We start from the raw sequence: 17,335 nt of genomic DNA, 5'->3' as shown, positions 1-17,335 counted from the left end.
GATCCCAAATCATTGTTCTAATTCTAAGATTTAGTTTGAAACTTGGCTAATGTTACATAACTGGTTAAAGAACTATTTGTAATTCTTACAAACGAGAAACATAATAATTGTAACAATGAAAGAAATACGGTAAAATCTCTATAAATTAATACTCGATAAGTTAATAACCTCTGTTAAATAATAATTTTTCGGATCCCGACTTGGACTAAAGAGCTAAATTAATAATTTTGATAATAATTTTTTCAAAACTTTGCCTAACTGTCTGGTCTCGTTCATATTATAAATTGATAATTCACTAAAATTACGTATACTATACTCATATGATGCTTTATGCATTTGATCAGTCATTTATGAACACTTTTTAATTGAGAAACCATAGTTTAACAATGAGATATGTAAGAAAACTTTGTATTTATTTATTAGAATAACACTTTCTTGTCATTTATATAGATATTTATATACATAACATTGTTAATCTGATTCGTTAGATGCATTTAATGAAATGTAAAATAACAGAAAAATAGAATAAAATAATTTAGTATTTCTAACTCTTTTTGACCTTTTGATAATAGAAAAATGATATTAGTTATGTACATTAATAGAATAAAATTATACTGGCAAATCAAGTAAATATGGATCGGTTTATATTCAAAAGACTTTTAGCCTCCTTTTCTTAATAAAATAATTCATATTTTTATAAAATAAAATGAAATTTTAGTTGATTAAATGAGTGTTTCTTTGAATTGTAAGTACACTTGATAAATTAATAAATTATTAATTTATCAATTATTAATATCTCTTTAAATTAATAGAATTTGTGTGGTCTCAAGGTTATTAGTTTTTAGAGATCTTACGATAAATGTGTTATTAATTAAACATTAAGTTGCCCTTAAATGGAAATAAAAGACAAGTTAGAGAAAATGATCTTTTAATAATATATATATATATAAATATATATATGTAAATCTTTATTTTTGTTTTTAGTTTTTGACGTACACAAAGAGAGGAGGTCAACTTAAGATGTTAAGAAACTAATTCCCCAAAAGAAGATTTCCAAGCAATTCTTTATCGGCTCTTTAAAACCACCACGAGCCATTCTTAGATTTTTCAGAATTATGCTGGAAGGACAAAACCATATCTGGCTTTTGAATTTGCCCCCTAAACTAAGTTTTGTCCCACTTTGCACTCACAGGGGATGATCGAGGTAATAATAACACATGGATCTAGTTTCTGTATTAAGTAATCAGAATTCCAGATAATTTAAGGAAAAACAAATGCCAAAAAGGGATGATGGATATGCCAAAGTTTTGAAAACGCAATTTGTTAAGTAGATTGCTGTAAATGTATTTCCAGTACCATCTTATGAGACATTCATGCCAACTCCAGTAACAATAAACTCAGCGCTAAAAGGTGAGTTCTCAAGAATTGCTGGATTTTGTTCAAAAGAATATTTTCACTTTAACAAGCTGCTAAAATCCTAGGACCTCTTTTTTCTCTTCTTTGCTGAATAACGATACAGCAGGATATCCAGAAAGAAGGAATCAGCAGTGATGATATTTGAGGTATTCACACAGGTAATGATCAAGAAACTAACAGGTTATTAATAATTTGAATGCTCAGATGCTGCTTTTAGTTTCTGCTCCTGTAAGATCTGCACCACAGAATCAAGAAACAGAGAAGCCTGTAGCCCAAAATGAAAGCCAACATTATAATTAAGTTATTCCATTTCTGTGATTCCTCTATGCCTTGCCTCCTCAAGAACTCATTACCGTGCAGTATGCATACTCTTCCAACACTTGCCAAGCATTTCCTTCGCCCCTTGTCCCCTCCAAACTGATTTATCAGAAAGCTCTCAAAAGGATATTTGAACAAGCTCAAGTAGTGCATAAAAATCCAACACTTGGGCGTATTTTCCTTGGGTATAAAGTAGCCTGAAAAGAGGAAGAACGCCCCAATAATGCCTGCAATCAAGGACATTCCTGAGATGAAATTTGGTACTAGAGCGCTAAAACATGCTACGAAAGAATTTGACATCAAGACAACCATCCAAGCCACCAGAGAGAAATACAGAAATCCATCAATATCTCGTCTCAATCCAACTAGCCAGTAAACTGGTGTGTGTATAGAAGAGCCACTAACAGAAGGAAGGGAAGAAACACTATAGTGTTTGCTATGATGTAAGAAGATAATCTATAGGCTCCTCTTGAGGTCTCTCTCATCAAGATTCTCCGCTCTTGCAAGAAAATTGGCAAAGCTTCTGTCGTGGATGACAACAAAAACGTCAGACTGAATGCGAAGAATCCAAATTGAGTTTGTACGTCCGATCTCTTTGGATTATTATATGCGTTTAGGAATATTGTCCCTATTAGGATCCCTGCAACCAAAGCTTGAATCGTCCTTGCAGCAAAAAGCTGCTTGGTTCTGAAGATGTTTTCGGAGAATCTCTGAGTCAGTATTAATATCTCCTTGAACATGGAATTTGAGTAAGATATGTGCTTTTCCTCCACATTGGAAATAACAGGCGAATTGCTGTCAAGGTTAGTGTTATGTTCTGATTCACCAGTTTCGATATCAGTTTCTTCCACATGCAGGCTGTCTGAGACCTCAATGGCAAATTCAAGCACATTGACATGATGAGGGATGAAATGGCCTGTGGAAACGAGCCTCTCCTCTAGGCAATGCAGGGTTCCATCATGAAGACAAATGCCATTGGACAATAGAATGGCCTTGTCAAATAACTCAAGAATCCGGTAGCCGGGTTGATGGATGCTTAACAAGATGGTTTTGCCTTGATTCTTAGCCATGGATTTAAGCAGCAACATCACATGAAGAGCAGAGGCAGAGTCAAGTCCTGATGTTGGTTCATCAATCAAAACTACAGCAGGATCATGAACTAAATCAACCCCAATTGATACTCGACGCTTCTCGCCACCAGAAATTCCTCTGCCGGATTCACTGCCAATTCTCACATCAGCAACATGGTCCAGTCCAAGCTCCTTCAACAGCTCTTGAACTCTTTTTTTGGCCACCTCACGCCCTACACGCAGCCTGAGACGTGCACTATACCTTATAGTCTCTTCAACAGTAAGAAGTGGGAATAGAGCTTCATCTTGTGTCACATAACCAGACATTCTCCGGAAGTGTGTCACATTCAGAGGCTGATCATTCACGAGAACATGACCGCTGACTCTACTCGGAACAATGACTCCGCCAAGAATTTCCAACAATGTGGTTTTTCCTGCTCCACTGGAGCCAGCAATGGCTGTTATCTCCCTCGGTTTGGCTTCGCAGTTCACATTCTTCAAAATACACCTAGGCTTCTGGTTAACGCCACAACCGAGCTGATCGTAGCTGGTTGTTGATATTTTATAAGAAAGATTTTTAGTTTTTATACTATAAAGAACTTGTTGATGACCAGAAATTGGTGTCACAGTCGGTAAATCCATGTGGAGAGAAAGAATAGGATGAAGTGTGGAGGAGGACGAACTAACTCCACCAAACTTGCCCCTCTTTATACACCTCAGCGTCCAAGCAGCTGATCATCATCATGATGTTATAAAAGCATGCATGCTAGGCTGATGCTGTTAAAGCATATCTCTGTAGACTAAAGTGATTTTTTTCTAGTAAAAAAATTAAAGTGTAAATTACAATGAATCAGTCAAAGGTTGGTTACAGCTATTTAATCTCAACTTGGATTTGCTCATTATACTCAAGAAGTGGTTTTTTACGTTGAGGGGGTTATTGTCTTGGTTCCACTATAGATGAAATGCAATTGAGTGTATAATCAATTGAAACGGCCACAATAGAAAGTTAATCACAAGAAGGAATAAATGCAGAATGAATTATGAGTCTCTGACAAAGAAATAGGAGTTGTTTCCGTTAAATTGATGATATAGAACAGCCGTTACATAGGCAGTATAACCGATGCCACAGGATAAGGGGTGGAAGATTGGACAATTCATGGATGAACATGTATAAATTCTAGTGTACAGAAACAACAATTTTGTGTACAATTAATTGATCCACCCATTATTACAAAACCTTTTAGTGTTTTTTTTTTTGATATAGACACAAGATCGTTACTTTTGCACACATTATTAGTGTACGTTACTCTTACTTTAGATGCAAGAAACTTGCATGTCCTGTACGTATGAAGCTTTTCTCTCAACTAATTGCTAGACATTTAGATTAACTTAGAACACTTGAATTTTTTTTTTTAGCAAATTAGCACACTTGGATTTGATAGGGGAGAGAGAGGTTTTCCAATTCAGTGTTTACATAATTTTCCATTTCTGTTGGATATTGCATCTCCTTTATTTGTTTCCTTCATCATAATGGAGTTTTACTAATTAAGCAAGGTAATTGGCTTTCTGATATATAGAAGGAGAAGGCCAGACCAAGAGTACGGTATTTTACCTTCATTCTTTGTCTTTTTTTTTTACCTTCTATGAATTGTTGTCCTCCTTAACCATCCAAAATCAGAATATAATGCGTATATATCAACACTAGCAAAACATAGAAAAAACATGAAATATATGGTAAATCACGCAATCATGCACATTATTTACACCTTATTTACACACACTGACTTGCTTGCATCATCAACACATTTTTCAATCACCTTTTTGTTTCACATATATCATATCAAAAAAGTGCTACAGTATTTTTTCACAAAATTATCTCAAATAATTTACAATCCAAACACTTGCTTACAATCATGTTAAATTTAGATATTTTCTTTTTTTTTTTTTTTAACACAGGGAGTACCAGACTAATCTCCCTGTGCTTGTGCACCCCGCCCCTAAGGGTTAACTCTGGATATTCAAAGTTTAGCATGATGACAGAAATAAGCTTGCGCGTAAACAACCCTAAATGCTCCTTGATTGTCATACATTGAATACGTTATTAACCACCACAAGTCATGGGTTACTTCACCAATGAAAAATTCAGTTTCAATCACATGTCTAAAATTTCAATGGTTACGGCAATGAATCATATCTGTTGCAAAGCAATGGAAACTTATTTAGTTTTCATAACTGTAAGTAAATTTCAATGCCAAGATTGTTAACATATCATTTTCAAACATCTTCAAGTGGACCTTGCAGTTTCAAACATCCTGCTTCAATAGAAAATTTACTGTACTAAAAAAATTTCTCCAACCATGCAAAATTTACGTCTAGATTATATGCCTGATGACAAAGGGGTGAAGCCAACATTTGATTAATTGAAGAGAAGAAATTTCTGAACCATTTCTAAAATATTCATTCTTACAAATTGAGGTCTGAGTCCAGAAATGAACTTGTATGAGCCAAATTGACAAGTTGAGAGCTGACGCTTGTGGAACAAAGTAGATTTTTGAACCATAAAAAGTGATGGGTTAGATGCACAAGTCAACTCCATCAGCCGCATCTTCGCTGAAGAAGAAGTCCCGCCGAAAATGTTGTATCAAGATTCAAGAGGTCAGCACAATTGAAAAATTCGCAGAGTTTAAAATTCATTATAAAAAGAAAGGAAACAAGAAAAGCTTGAAAACAAATGCCAAAAGTTGGTGTAAACATATATTTTATCAATTTAACTATTTTTGGTAGCGTTGTTTAACTTAATTAATCATACGAGTTAGTGAAATGTCATCATTAGAACTTTTTCATGTCTAATCTATAAAAGTTTGGTTTTTTATTTGTATAGTTCTTTTTTTCAAAGAAACCACAAGCCTCTTATACCGATAAAGAAAAAGAGCATGTTTTGAGAGACAATAAGGAGTCTCACAATTACCAGCCTAATACACTTAGACTTGTGATAATGCCACTGCAAAATATTCATCAAATTTTTTTTTTTAATTCACTAATGCACTGGCATTCTGAACTTCTGAATAAACAAGAAACATATCATTTCTGCTGTCTTCTGCGTTTTACTTGGAGTAGGCGTTTTGAAGTTAATCTAGTCAAACTGACGACCTTATGTATTATATCATCCAAATGAATTAGTTGCATGCTATCCCCATGCACGAGGAAATTGGAATGCATCTCAAGCCTCTGTGCCTGTTTGTAGTGTTGATTTGCCAGTTGAATAATGTCAACTCGGATGGTTGGCAACTAATCAAATCCAAATACACAGCAAAATATTTCCGCCTCAAGGGGTCATACTCATACCAGAATTGAGCCAAAAGGATTTTAGCTGGAATTAATATCTTTTCACTTGAGCAAGATTTTCTGAAATTTCACCCATACAATATGCACTTAGCTGTAAACTTTGAAAAACTCGTGCAGAAATGTATGACAGCATATTCGAGAGAGAAATCAGTGTTACAAAACCCTTATTTTGGACTTAAACTTAAAATTATAAATTTAGTGCGTACATAATATGGAGGGAGGCTTAAATTCTATACTAATTAAGAAACCTGATGTTGAAGGGTGCATATCCTATATATGCCTATTTATCTCCTTCGTTCCCTTCCGCCAATGGTCTGTTTCTGTGTTATCAGGTATCAGCCTAGAATAGTAAGAACACAACACAGATGAGATATAGAAGAAGTTGTGGAATTCGATAAGCGGAAAAAATTCGGATTCTGATCTATGTACTGCCTGTGTCATTTATTTTCATATTAAAACAACATTATCATTGAATGGCCAGATTAGGCAGCCCTTGGTTTACGCTTTATGTTGTGGTTTGCAAACTTGATTAATTTCTTTCAGTGCCAGGGTTGTAGAATGATTTGTTCTATCAATATATTATGGTGAAGAAATTAAGACACCTTTTTTTAAAAAAAAAAAATATTAGTAGGAGATCTTGAATTCGCGTGACCTCTCAGAGTCTCAGTTACACTCCCTTTCTCATACCACCGAACCCATTCCTCCTCCAGAAAAGAAGACACTTTCTTCCTTAATACAAGAACTTAAAAGAAAGAATTGTTACTAGACATAATGTGATACACAGTTTGCTATCCACAAATTAATTTATTTATTGAGGACTTGTCATGTGTGAAACAATCGTGATAAGCATCCATCGACCTGGTTTTCAAATTCTTGAGTTATTTGATAAAGTCATTCTGCTATCTGCTGATATCGTTCTTCATGATGGTCCCCTGGATTGCCTGGAAGAGAGGCTCAAGTCCACCGGCCATTGCATTCCTCAGCATGTCAATATTCTTGAATATGCAATTGATGTTTCAGAAAGCCTGTCATTGGAAAAATCTGATGTTGAAAAAGGTGAAGTAGAACATGTTATCAGAACTTCCATTTTGTCCAATATTCAAGAAAAGAACGTCTCTTACTCCAATTCCTCGTTTACTACAGGAGCTCTCCCAATATTCTTGCAAGAGAGGATAATTTTGATGGGAGAGACCTCAAGAGGATCCTACAGAATATCTTCATATGCTATAGCAGACACCCTAGTGTTTGTTGCCTTCCTTTTGCAACTATCTCCTCTCTTTACTACTACACTTCACTGGCTAGTTGGACTGAGACGCAAAATCGATGGTTCCTTTATTTCTGTCCGGTGGCTTGGATGGTTCTCTCAATGGCAAATTCTTTTGCAGCTGCTTCAGTGCTCTGGCACCGAATTTCATATCAGGAATGTCTTTGATTGCAGGCCATCATGGGTGCATTCTTCTTTTTTCTCGGGGTACTTCATATCTAACAAAGAAATACCCAAGTGTTGGCTCTTCATGCACTATTTGAGCTTGATGAAGTATCCTCTTGAATGTCTTCTACTAAATAAGTATGGAGGATACAAAGGCCGAGGGAAATGTGTAGAAGGTGTTGAAGCAGGATGTTTGATGTATGGTGATGCATTCTTGAGAAATCTAGACATAGAAGAGTCACAAAAATAGAGTAACTTAGTTGTGATGTTGGCTTTCATCGTGGGCTACAGACTTCTCTGTTATCTGACTCTTTGGTATAGATCTTGCAGGACCAGAAGTTAGAAGCAACTAATGATACCCATTGCTGATAAATTTTCTAGGGATTTTTTGGACAAGTAGAAGCAACTAATGATACCAATTGCTGATAAATTTCCAGGGTGACCCTTTGTATATGAAAAACATGAGGAGCAGAGTGTGTTGTTATGGCTTTAAATTAGAGAAAATACGTAAGAAACCTAAGAGAAGGATATTTCTCCAGAGCTTATCCTCATATCTTGAGTTCATGTTGCAGGTTCGTGGATGGAAATTTGTTATGATCTTCCTCTTCTAGTTGATAATTGATTGTTGACAAATAAAATGAACAATTTCCGCAGTCGGTTAAATGTCAACTTACAGCGCATGGTTAATCGATTGTGAATCTTCTTGCAGAGTATATTAGGTCTTTTGAGATCCATGTATGCCCTCGTTACCTTGGAAGAAGACTCTGCGTTTCTCCGATACGGCTTCCTGTCAGTAGACAATGCTGCAGCAGTGAGAAAAGAAGTTGCAAAGTTTTGCGGGGAACTGAGACCGCATGCACTTTCGTTAGTTAGCTCCTTTGGCATTCCTGATGCGTTCCTGAGCCCTATAGCCTTCAACTGGTTAGAGACAAACTCTTGGTCCTCTGTTCAACACTAGCTTCTTGTACCTGATAATATTTGCATGTACTGAGGAAAAATCGAAACATCTCCGGCTCATAGCGTCTGCCACTATTTGAAATATGCATCGAGTAGTGTATCTATTATATTCGCAATATTAGGTTGACTGTAGTGTATGTTTAACATTTGTAGTCACAATTTGGTGGAGACCACAATTTGGACGTATGCTTAGGCATTTGCATTATCTTGTCTGATAACTGGAGCCTACTTAATAATAGATATTGACCATTATGAGTATCTAGAGGTTGAAATTTCAATGATCGGCAAAATTCAAAATTTTCCATTCCACATTGCATCCAAGGCTTTTGTGAAGACCCTACCAAAAGCCAATGAAAAAAACAAAAACAAAAAACAAAAAAAGTACGGCTCGAAGATAATAATTCTTTCAGTGGAGCCTAGGGATCAATGGAAGATATATGCTACTATATTGCTTTGTTCAAGAATGAAACAAAGCTTTTTTTCTTTTTTATGTTTTTAACACTTTTCTCCAGCTTTGGCAATGAATTATGAGAACATTAGGGCAATGAACAGATAAGTATTGTCACATGTACAAAAGATGATTGAAAATGGATTACTCGATTGAAAGTGTGTAGAACTTATACCAGATGCATGAATGTTACCATGAAAAAAGAAAAAACCATTATTGTGTACTGTTTCAGCTTTCAACCAGCACCTATACATTCAATTATTTCAATGGTACCCACAAGCCGTGTGGCCCTGAATTGGTCGTTGGATATCATCTCTAGTCTTCGCCTGGAGCACTACTTTTTTAGTTTTCCAACTTGGTAGGAAATTTCGTTTTGGAAAAAACGAAAGATAAGTAATGGATTCAGTGCTTTGTAACGCAAGCTTTTGAATGTTGAACATCTCTGGCTGCCAAAAATAGTCCAACTATTCAACCAAAGCATTTTTCCTTCTTCTGTAAAAGAGTTTCACTGAAAATGGCTGAAGCTGCACTCGGTTGTGTTAGTGTGATCTTGAATAAGATACTTCCACTTGCTGCCGACGAGATCAGCCGGGTATGGGGTGTAAAGAAAGACCTTCAGAAGCTTGCCAAGAAAGTAGAGATGATGGAAGCTTTGATTTTTGATGCTAAGTGCAAGCAATCAACAGGCAAAGCCGTGCAGCTCTGGCTCAAAAGGCTCCGGTCCATAGCACGTGATGCTGAGATCGTGTTGGATGACTTCGGATATGAAGTTCTGCGGCAGAAGGTTGAGAATCGGAAGCGCGACAAGGTACGCAACTTCTTTTCTTCCTCAAATCCTATTTCCTTTCGTAGAGAGATGGCTAACAAGATCAAGAATGTTAGCGCATCTCTAGACGAAGCTTACAGAGAAGCAAATCTGATAGGGCTTCATCCAGCTCAACTACCCATGACATCTGCTGATCACAAAGAGGATCGGTCGACTGATCCTTTTGTGGACGAGTCACAAACGGTGGGAAGGGAGGTTGAGGTGTCTCAAGTTGTAAGCATGTTAATTAGCTCAGACTATAAGAAGGATTTACCTGTCATCTCAATAGTTGGGATGGGTGGCGGGGTAAGACAACCCTTGCACAGATGGTGCTAAAAAATGACAGTGTAGTGAAGCACTTTGATAAAAAAATATGGGTATGCGTGTCTGATGATTTCAAAGTGAAAAGGCTGTTGAATGAGATGCTACAATCCCTCGAGGGAAAGAGTGCTGACACAACAAACACGGAAGCATTGGTGAGGAAGCTTCAAGAAAATCTGAAAGGAAAAAGTTACTTGCTTGTACTTGATGATGTTTGGAATGAGAATCGAGAGAAATGGGATGGCATGAGGAGACGTTTGTTGGCAATTGGGGGTGCTCCGGGAAGCAAAATATTGGCTACCACACGTAGTGATGAGGTAGCCTCAGCAATGCAAACATCTGGTTTGCATCATCTAGACATCCTTTCAGATGATCATAGCTGGATGTTGCTTGAAAAACTAGCATTTGCAGACGGTGGTGCAAGAAAGACTCAAGATCTGGTGGACATTGGCAGAAGGATACTGAATAAGTGCGGCGGCGTGCCATTAGCGATCAAAGTGATTGGGGGTTTGTTGTATTCCAAAAAGGATGCCTCGGAATGGTTGAAGCTTGAGAAGAGTGAAATATGGAACGAGTCAACCAACACTGAAGGTGGAGTCATTTCTGTCCTGAAGCTGAGTTACGAGAACTTACCTTCATTGTCAGTGAAACAATGCTTTGCAAGTTGTTCCATTTTCCCGAAGGACGCTGACATGAAAAAAAAAGCTTGATACGGATTTGGATGGCCCAGGGATTGATTAATGATGCCAAGGGAGGAGGCCATTTGCAAATGGAGGATATAGGCAGTGACTACTTCAACATATTGCTTCGGAGTTCTTTGTTGCAAGCTGGTTATAAAAATTTCATTTACGGAATCAAGAGCTGCCGGATGCACGACCTTGTGCATGATCTTTCATTGCAAGTGTCAAATAATTGTTTCTTAAACACAGAGAATGGCATGGTAGTCAGTCACGATGACGAAGTTATGCATTTGACCGTCATTCGGAGTCGAGGGAAGATGTTAAAGAATATCGAAGGGATTCCTCCAAATTTGCAAACGCTTTATTATATTGGGGATGATGGTATTATGCTCGAAGACATCTTGGAAAGGTCTAAATACCTTTCTGTATTAAAAGTAGTAGACTGCTGGGTACTCATCTCCCGAATGCAGTGGGTAATATGAAACATTTAAGACATCTTGATATGAGTCAAACTCGAATCACCGCTCTGCCAGATTCCATCACAAAGCTCTACAATTTGATGACTTTGAAAGTAAGTCGCTTGGAAGAGATACCTAAGAAGTTTAGCAATTTAATTAACTTGAGGCATCTCGAGTTTTCCATGGGTTTTTGGGGATCGGCCCCCATATTTGATCCCTGGGATTGGGCAGCTGGCTAATCTTCGGACGTTGCCCTACTTCGTGGTAAGCCAAGACAAGGGATGTCAGCTTGAGGAGCTGGAACACTTGCGCAACCTCCGAGGCGAGCTAAAAATTTTTGGACTTGAGAATGTGAGCAGCTTTGAATCGGCAGCAAAAGCAAAGTTGTCCGAAAAATCAAGCATTCAAAGTTTAACACTTGAATGGGATGATACAAATGAAGATTGCGATGACGACAATATCAATAGTGTCATGGAAGGTCTCCAACCTCGCCCAGACTTGAAAAGTTTAGCCATTAATGGTTTCAAAGGTTCAAGGTTTCCGTCGTGGATGGTGGCAAAGGATCACTTGATGGTACTCCTAAGGAATCTGGTACACCTCAGGTTGGAGAAATTGGGTAAGTGTGAACAAGTACCATCACTAGGGGACTTGCCTTGTCTCGAGTCCTTAGACATGGTCTCCTTACACAATGTGAAGCGCATTGGGGCAGAATTCTATGGTCTCCTTACACATCTCGATATTAATGCAAGGAGCAGCGCTTCTTGTAGTAGCAGCACCAGTAGCAGAGAGGTGAAACCAGTCACTCTGTTTCCAAAACTAAGGCGTTTTGGGCTGCGGAACATGAAAAGGCTAGAGGAGTGGTCAGATGCAATGGTTCCCTCGGATTCTTCTTCATCAATTAAGGTATTCCCTAGTCTCCGGTACTTGGAAATCGAAGGGCTCCCCAAGTTGGCTTTTTTACCAGATATGGAGAACTTGACATCTCTTGAGGTGTTACGGATAGAGAGATGCGGAAGTTTTGCTTGTATAAGGAATTTGAATAGCCTTATATCTCTCGAATTCTTATATTTAGATGACTGCCCTGCTTTATTAGATGCTTCTCTGGATATGAAAAACCCCCAATCCCTACGTGCTCTACGCATCTCAGGATGTGATAAGTTGAATCCTTCATTGAGTAATAATCTTGAGAAGTTCACATCGCTCGAGGAGTTGAGTATCGTTTCTGATGACCCTGGTTCTTGGCCAATTATGGCTCTACACAGTCTAGCCAACCTCCGTGAGTTGGATCTCGGTGGTGGCTTCTCTGACGACCTTGATCATTTCCCGTGGCCACACTCCATCACCAATCTCGTCTCGCTGGAGCATCTTGTATTGAGTGGATGGCCAAAAATCACGTCTCTCCCAGACCAAATTCAGCATCTCTCTAACTTGAGAACTTTATATATTGGGAAGTTTGAGGGGTTGGAAGTTCTTCCAGAGTGGATGGGTAGCCTTCGGAATCTTCGAGCATTGGATATTCGTAATTGCTCTAACCTCAGACAATTGCCCTCTGCAGAAGCAATGCGACACCTCACCAGTTTAAATCAACTACATATCAACAGCTGTCCTCTTTTAGCAGAGAGATGCACCAAAGGAAGTGGCGCAGAGTGGCCCAAGATTGCACACATTCCCTTGGTTCAAATCTATCCGTTGAACAAAGTTTGACTCGTTCTGTTTTTAACTGGTAAGTTGTAAGTTAATATATTTCCAATGTTCTGTTTTTATTCTACTTATTCGGTTTGTTTATAATTCTATTAGTGTTTTAATAATTCCCGGAAGGAACAAGGAAGAAAAAAAAAACTGCTTCCTTAAAATGCTAGTACTATATTACTGCCAAATCCTGACTCGTCCTTCAATTGCTCTTTTACAGTTGTTGCAGCTTCATTGCTCCAACAAAACCATATATGGTGTCAAATTACCACATAGAGTCAAATTGACAAATCCTTTTATACACAGACAGAGTCAAATTGACATTAAATTGCCCAATCACATATGGTGTTAAAATCAGAAAATTGGGGGGGAAAAAAACACCAATTTAATTTACTAGTTTTTGCCTATAAATTGCCAAATCACATAAAGCCTCTGGTTTTACCACCAAGAAAAGATTATATATGAGATTTGAGGGGAAGATGGAAATATGATGAAAATGAAGAAAGAAAGGAGGATGAAGAGTAACAGTGGGAAGGTCAAATTGCTGCTATTCTTTTCGTCTCCTTGTAGTTTTGTAATGGTGCCTGTTATCTATGCTGCAGGGACTAGGACCAAAGTATTTCCATGAGGACAGACACCTGAGTTACAGTTTTACAGTGTCATATGCAAGCAGACAACTGTGTGTGTTGGAAATTGGAATGGGAATCGGCATGCGTCCAATGATGAGTCCACATGCGGGAATCGACAATGGTGCAGCAGTGAGGAAAAGAGTTGCAAAGCGGTGAGCTGAGACCACATTCTAATGTTTGGGGGATTTTGATGAATCCTGTTCTAACCAACTATGTTGAACGGCATCTTTATTGCTGTTTACATGTTTCTCAATGTCCAGCTCTGTTGTAAGGTGAAACTATATAATAATGTATTCAATGGGATTGAAAAATTTATGACCTAGTACTACTTGGAGGGTGCAGAATTTCTGGATAGACTCTGTCTAATAGCAAACCAATAATAGCCTTCACTACTTGTATATATATATATATATATATATATATATATTTCCAAAGTTCGATTTAATGAACTTAGATTGAACAATTACTATAGCAGACATGGCTTTACCCAAACAAATTTCATTCATGGACTTGCACTACTGTGGAATTTTCAGGGGAATATAGAGTAACTAATAAATTAAAATCAGCTAATTTCATTTTCACTTGCACAAATCTGGTGATTAGGTTTTGTGAAAACCAATAACAGTTGGACCAAACTGGAATAAGTTAAAAGAGCGTCTTACAAACAATAAAATTTGCGCCGCAACATGAAAATTTGATACTATAATTTAAAGGTGGAATATACAATTTACCCCATTTGTTGGACTTCTCTCTCATTTGACAAAAAGTTGTGGAGTATAGACAGGCACTCAATAAAGAAGATTTGGAAAACGTAATGCATAGGTGTCAGTATATAATTGGTCAAGAATATTTTGCTGATTAGATTTCCACCTTAGGAAAATTAACGTTTGTTCAATGGTTTGTTGTTCCTTGCCAAAGGTTTCTAATTGACGGTCATCATCATGTAAACTAAATTGGAAAGTTATGAAGATTCTGTTTTTTTTTTTTTTTTTAAACTTATTCTTTAATAAATTTGAAACTTTATTTGTTTAGTTAAAAAAGAAACAAAAAGGGGAGCGTATGATGAGTTTTGTGGTAAGATTGTATGAGCATATCAAGATCTCAAAGAATAATATAGAAAGTTAATTTCTAATTGACGATCATTAATTGCAAAGAAAATTGATTCCCATGACGATGATTGATCTTTTTACCATTTTTAAGTATCTTCCTACCACATTGTCTTTAGTTTCCTTTAAAAGTATACTGTTTGCTTGCAGGCAAGTCTTATGAAGAAGATGATGCAAGGGATGATGGAGATGTTTAGAATCAATTCAGGGATGAACAGGTACAAATTATAGTGTACAGAAACAACAATTTTGTGTACAATTAATTGATCCACCCATTAATACAAAACCTTTTATTTATTTATTTATTTATTTATTGATATAGAAACAAGATCGTTACTTTTGCACACATTATTAGTGTACGTTACTCTTACTTTCAATGCAAGAAACTTGCATGTCCTGTACGTATGAAGCTTTTCTCTCAACGATTAACTTAGCACACTTGGATTTGATAGGGAAGAGAGAGGTTTTCCAATTCAGTGTTTACATAATTTTCCATTTCTGTTGGATATTGCATCTCCTTTATTTGTTTCCTTCATCATAATGGAGTTTTACTAATTAAGCAAGGTAATTGGCTATATGATATATAGAAGGAGAAGGCCAGACCAAGAGTACAAGTACGGTTTTTACCTTCATTCTTTGTTTTTTTTACCTTCTATGGATTGTTGTCCTCCTTAACAATCCAATATCAGAATATAATGCGTGTGTATCAACACTAGCAAAGCATAGAAAAAGAATGAAATATATGGTAAATCACGCAATTAGTTGCTTAACTCTAGAAATTCAGAGTTTAGCATGATGACAGAAATAAACTTGCGTGTAAACAACCCTAAATGCTCCTTGATTGTCATACATTGAATACGTTATTAACCACCACAAGTCATAGGTTACTTCACCAATGAAAATTCAGTTTCAATCACATGTCTAAAATTTCAACGGTTACAGCAATGAATCATATCTGTTGCAAAGCAATGGAAACTTATTTAGTTTTCATAACTGTAAGTAAATTTCAATGCCAAGATTGTTAACATATCATTTTCAAACATCCTGCTTCAATAGAAAATTTACTGTACTAAAAAAAGTTCTCCAACCATGCACAATTTACGTCTAGATTATACTTATGACTGATGACAAAGGGGAGAAGCCAATATTTGATTAATTTAAGAGAAGAAATGTCTGAACCATTTCTAAAATATTCATTCTTACAAATTGAGGTCGAGTGCAGAAATGAACTTGTATGAGCCAGTTGAGAGCTGACGCTTGTGGAACAAAGTAGATTTTTGAACCTTAAATAGTGATGGGTTTGATGCACAAGTCAACTCCATCAGCCGCATCTTTGCTGAAGAAGAAGTCCCGCCGAAAATGTTGTATCAATTTAACTATTTTTGGTTGCGTTGTTTAACTTAATTAATTGCACGAGTTAGTGAAAATGTCGTCATTAGAACTTTTTCATGTCTAATCCACAAAAGTTTGGGTTTTTATGTGTATTTTTTTTTTCAAAGAAACCAGAAGCCTCTTATGCCGAGAAAGGAAAAGAGCATGTTTTGAGAGTCAATTAGGAGTCTCACAATTACCAGCCTAATACACTTAGACTTGTGATAATGCCACTGCACAATATTCATGAAATAACACTTTTATCCTTTTAAAAATGATGATCAGTTTTTGAGTGGCAAAAGCTATAGTTGTCATTGCACACGAGGTTTGCTGTAGAACGAAAATGTGTGCTTTGACGATATCATTTGCCGAGAATATCCCTTAATATAGGTTAGATTAGTGATTGTCCCCAAAAAAAAAAATTTTTTTTTTATTCAATAGCGCACTGGCATAAAGTGAAGAATTGTTACTAGACATAAAGTGATGCACAGTTGACTATCCACAAATTAATTTATTTATTGAGGACTTGTCATTTGTGAAACAATCGTGATAAGCATCCATCGACCTGGCTTTCGAATTCTTGAGTTATTTGATAAAGTCATTATGTTATCTGGTGGTATCGTTCTTCATGATGGTTCCCTGGATTGCCTGGAAGAGAGGCTCAAGTCCACTGGCCGTTGCCATTCCTCAGCATGTCAATATTCTTGAATATGCAATTGATGTTTCAGAAAGCCCGTCCATGGAAAAATCTGATGTTGAAAAAGGTGAAGTAAAACAGGATATTACTGATCATGTTATCAGAACTTCCATTTTGTCCAATATTCAAGAAAAAAACCTCTCTTACTCCAATTCCTCAAGAGGATCCTACAGAATATCTTCATATGCTATAGCAGACACCCTATCTCCTCTCTTTACTACTCCACTTCACTGGCTAGTTGGACTGAGACGCAAAATCGATGGATTCCTTTATTTCTGTCTGGTGGCTTGGATGGTTCTCTCAATGGCAAATTCTTTTGCAGCTGCTTCAGTGCTCTGGCACCGAATTTCACATCAGGAATGTCTTTGATTGCAGGCATCATGGGTGCATTCTTCTTTTTTCTCGGGGTACTTCATATCTAACAAAGAAATACCCAAGTGTTGGCTCTTCATGCACTATTTGAGCTTGATGAAGTATCCTCTTGAATGTCTTCTAGTAAATGAGTTTGGAGGATACAAAGGCCGAGGGAAATGTGTAGAAGGTGTTGAAGCAGGATGTTTGATGTATGGTGATGCATTCTTGAGAAATCTTGGCAT

At 37.0% G+C, this 17,335-nt stretch overlaps 2 protein-coding genes and 1 pseudogene across 3 annotated transcripts; 2 read left to right on the top strand and 1 right to left on the bottom strand.

The window, feature by feature from the left end:
- Positions 1–1,629: 1,629 nt before the first annotated feature.
- Positions 1,630–3,446, bottom strand: LOC113769976 (annotated as a pseudogene).
- A 5,938-nt stretch (positions 3,447–9,384) lies between these two features.
- On the top strand, positions 9,385–10,819 carry LOC113771825 (putative disease resistance protein RGA3). The gene is made up of 3 exons (XM_027316381.1): positions 9,385–9,791; positions 9,954–10,094; positions 10,145–10,819. Exons 1-3 carry the CDS (start codon positions 9,498–9,500, stop codon positions 10,817–10,819), a joined length of 1,110 nt encoding a protein of 369 aa, XP_027172182.1. The 5' UTR covers positions 9,385–9,497.
- Positions 10,820–11,259: 440 nt separating this feature from the next.
- LOC113772025 (putative disease resistance protein RGA3) lies at positions 11,260–13,885 on the top strand. Of its 2 annotated transcripts, none has more exons than XM_027316562.1 (2): positions 11,260–12,970; positions 13,539–13,885. In XM_027316562.1, the coding sequence occupies exon 1, from the start codon at positions 11,719–11,721 to the stop codon at positions 12,949–12,951; it is 1,233 nt and encodes a 410-aa protein (XP_027172363.1). In that variant the 5' UTR covers positions 11,260–11,718; the 3' UTR covers positions 12,952–12,970; positions 13,539–13,885. The 2 variants fall into 2 exon arrangements, 1 of the variants encoding a protein (XP_027172363.1); XR_003468461.1 differs by lacking the exon at positions 11,260–12,970 and adding an exon at positions 13,360–13,471.
- The last annotated feature ends 3,450 nt before the right edge of the window (positions 13,886–17,335 follow it).

The sequence above is a fragment of the Coffea eugenioides genome, chromosome 5 (assembly GCF_003713205.1).
Source record: "Coffea eugenioides isolate CCC68of chromosome 5, Ceug_1.0, whole genome shotgun sequence".
Lineage (NCBI taxonomy): Eukaryota > Viridiplantae > Streptophyta > Magnoliopsida > Gentianales > Rubiaceae > Coffea > Coffea eugenioides.
This window is presented reverse-complemented; position numbering and strand designations above follow the sequence as displayed.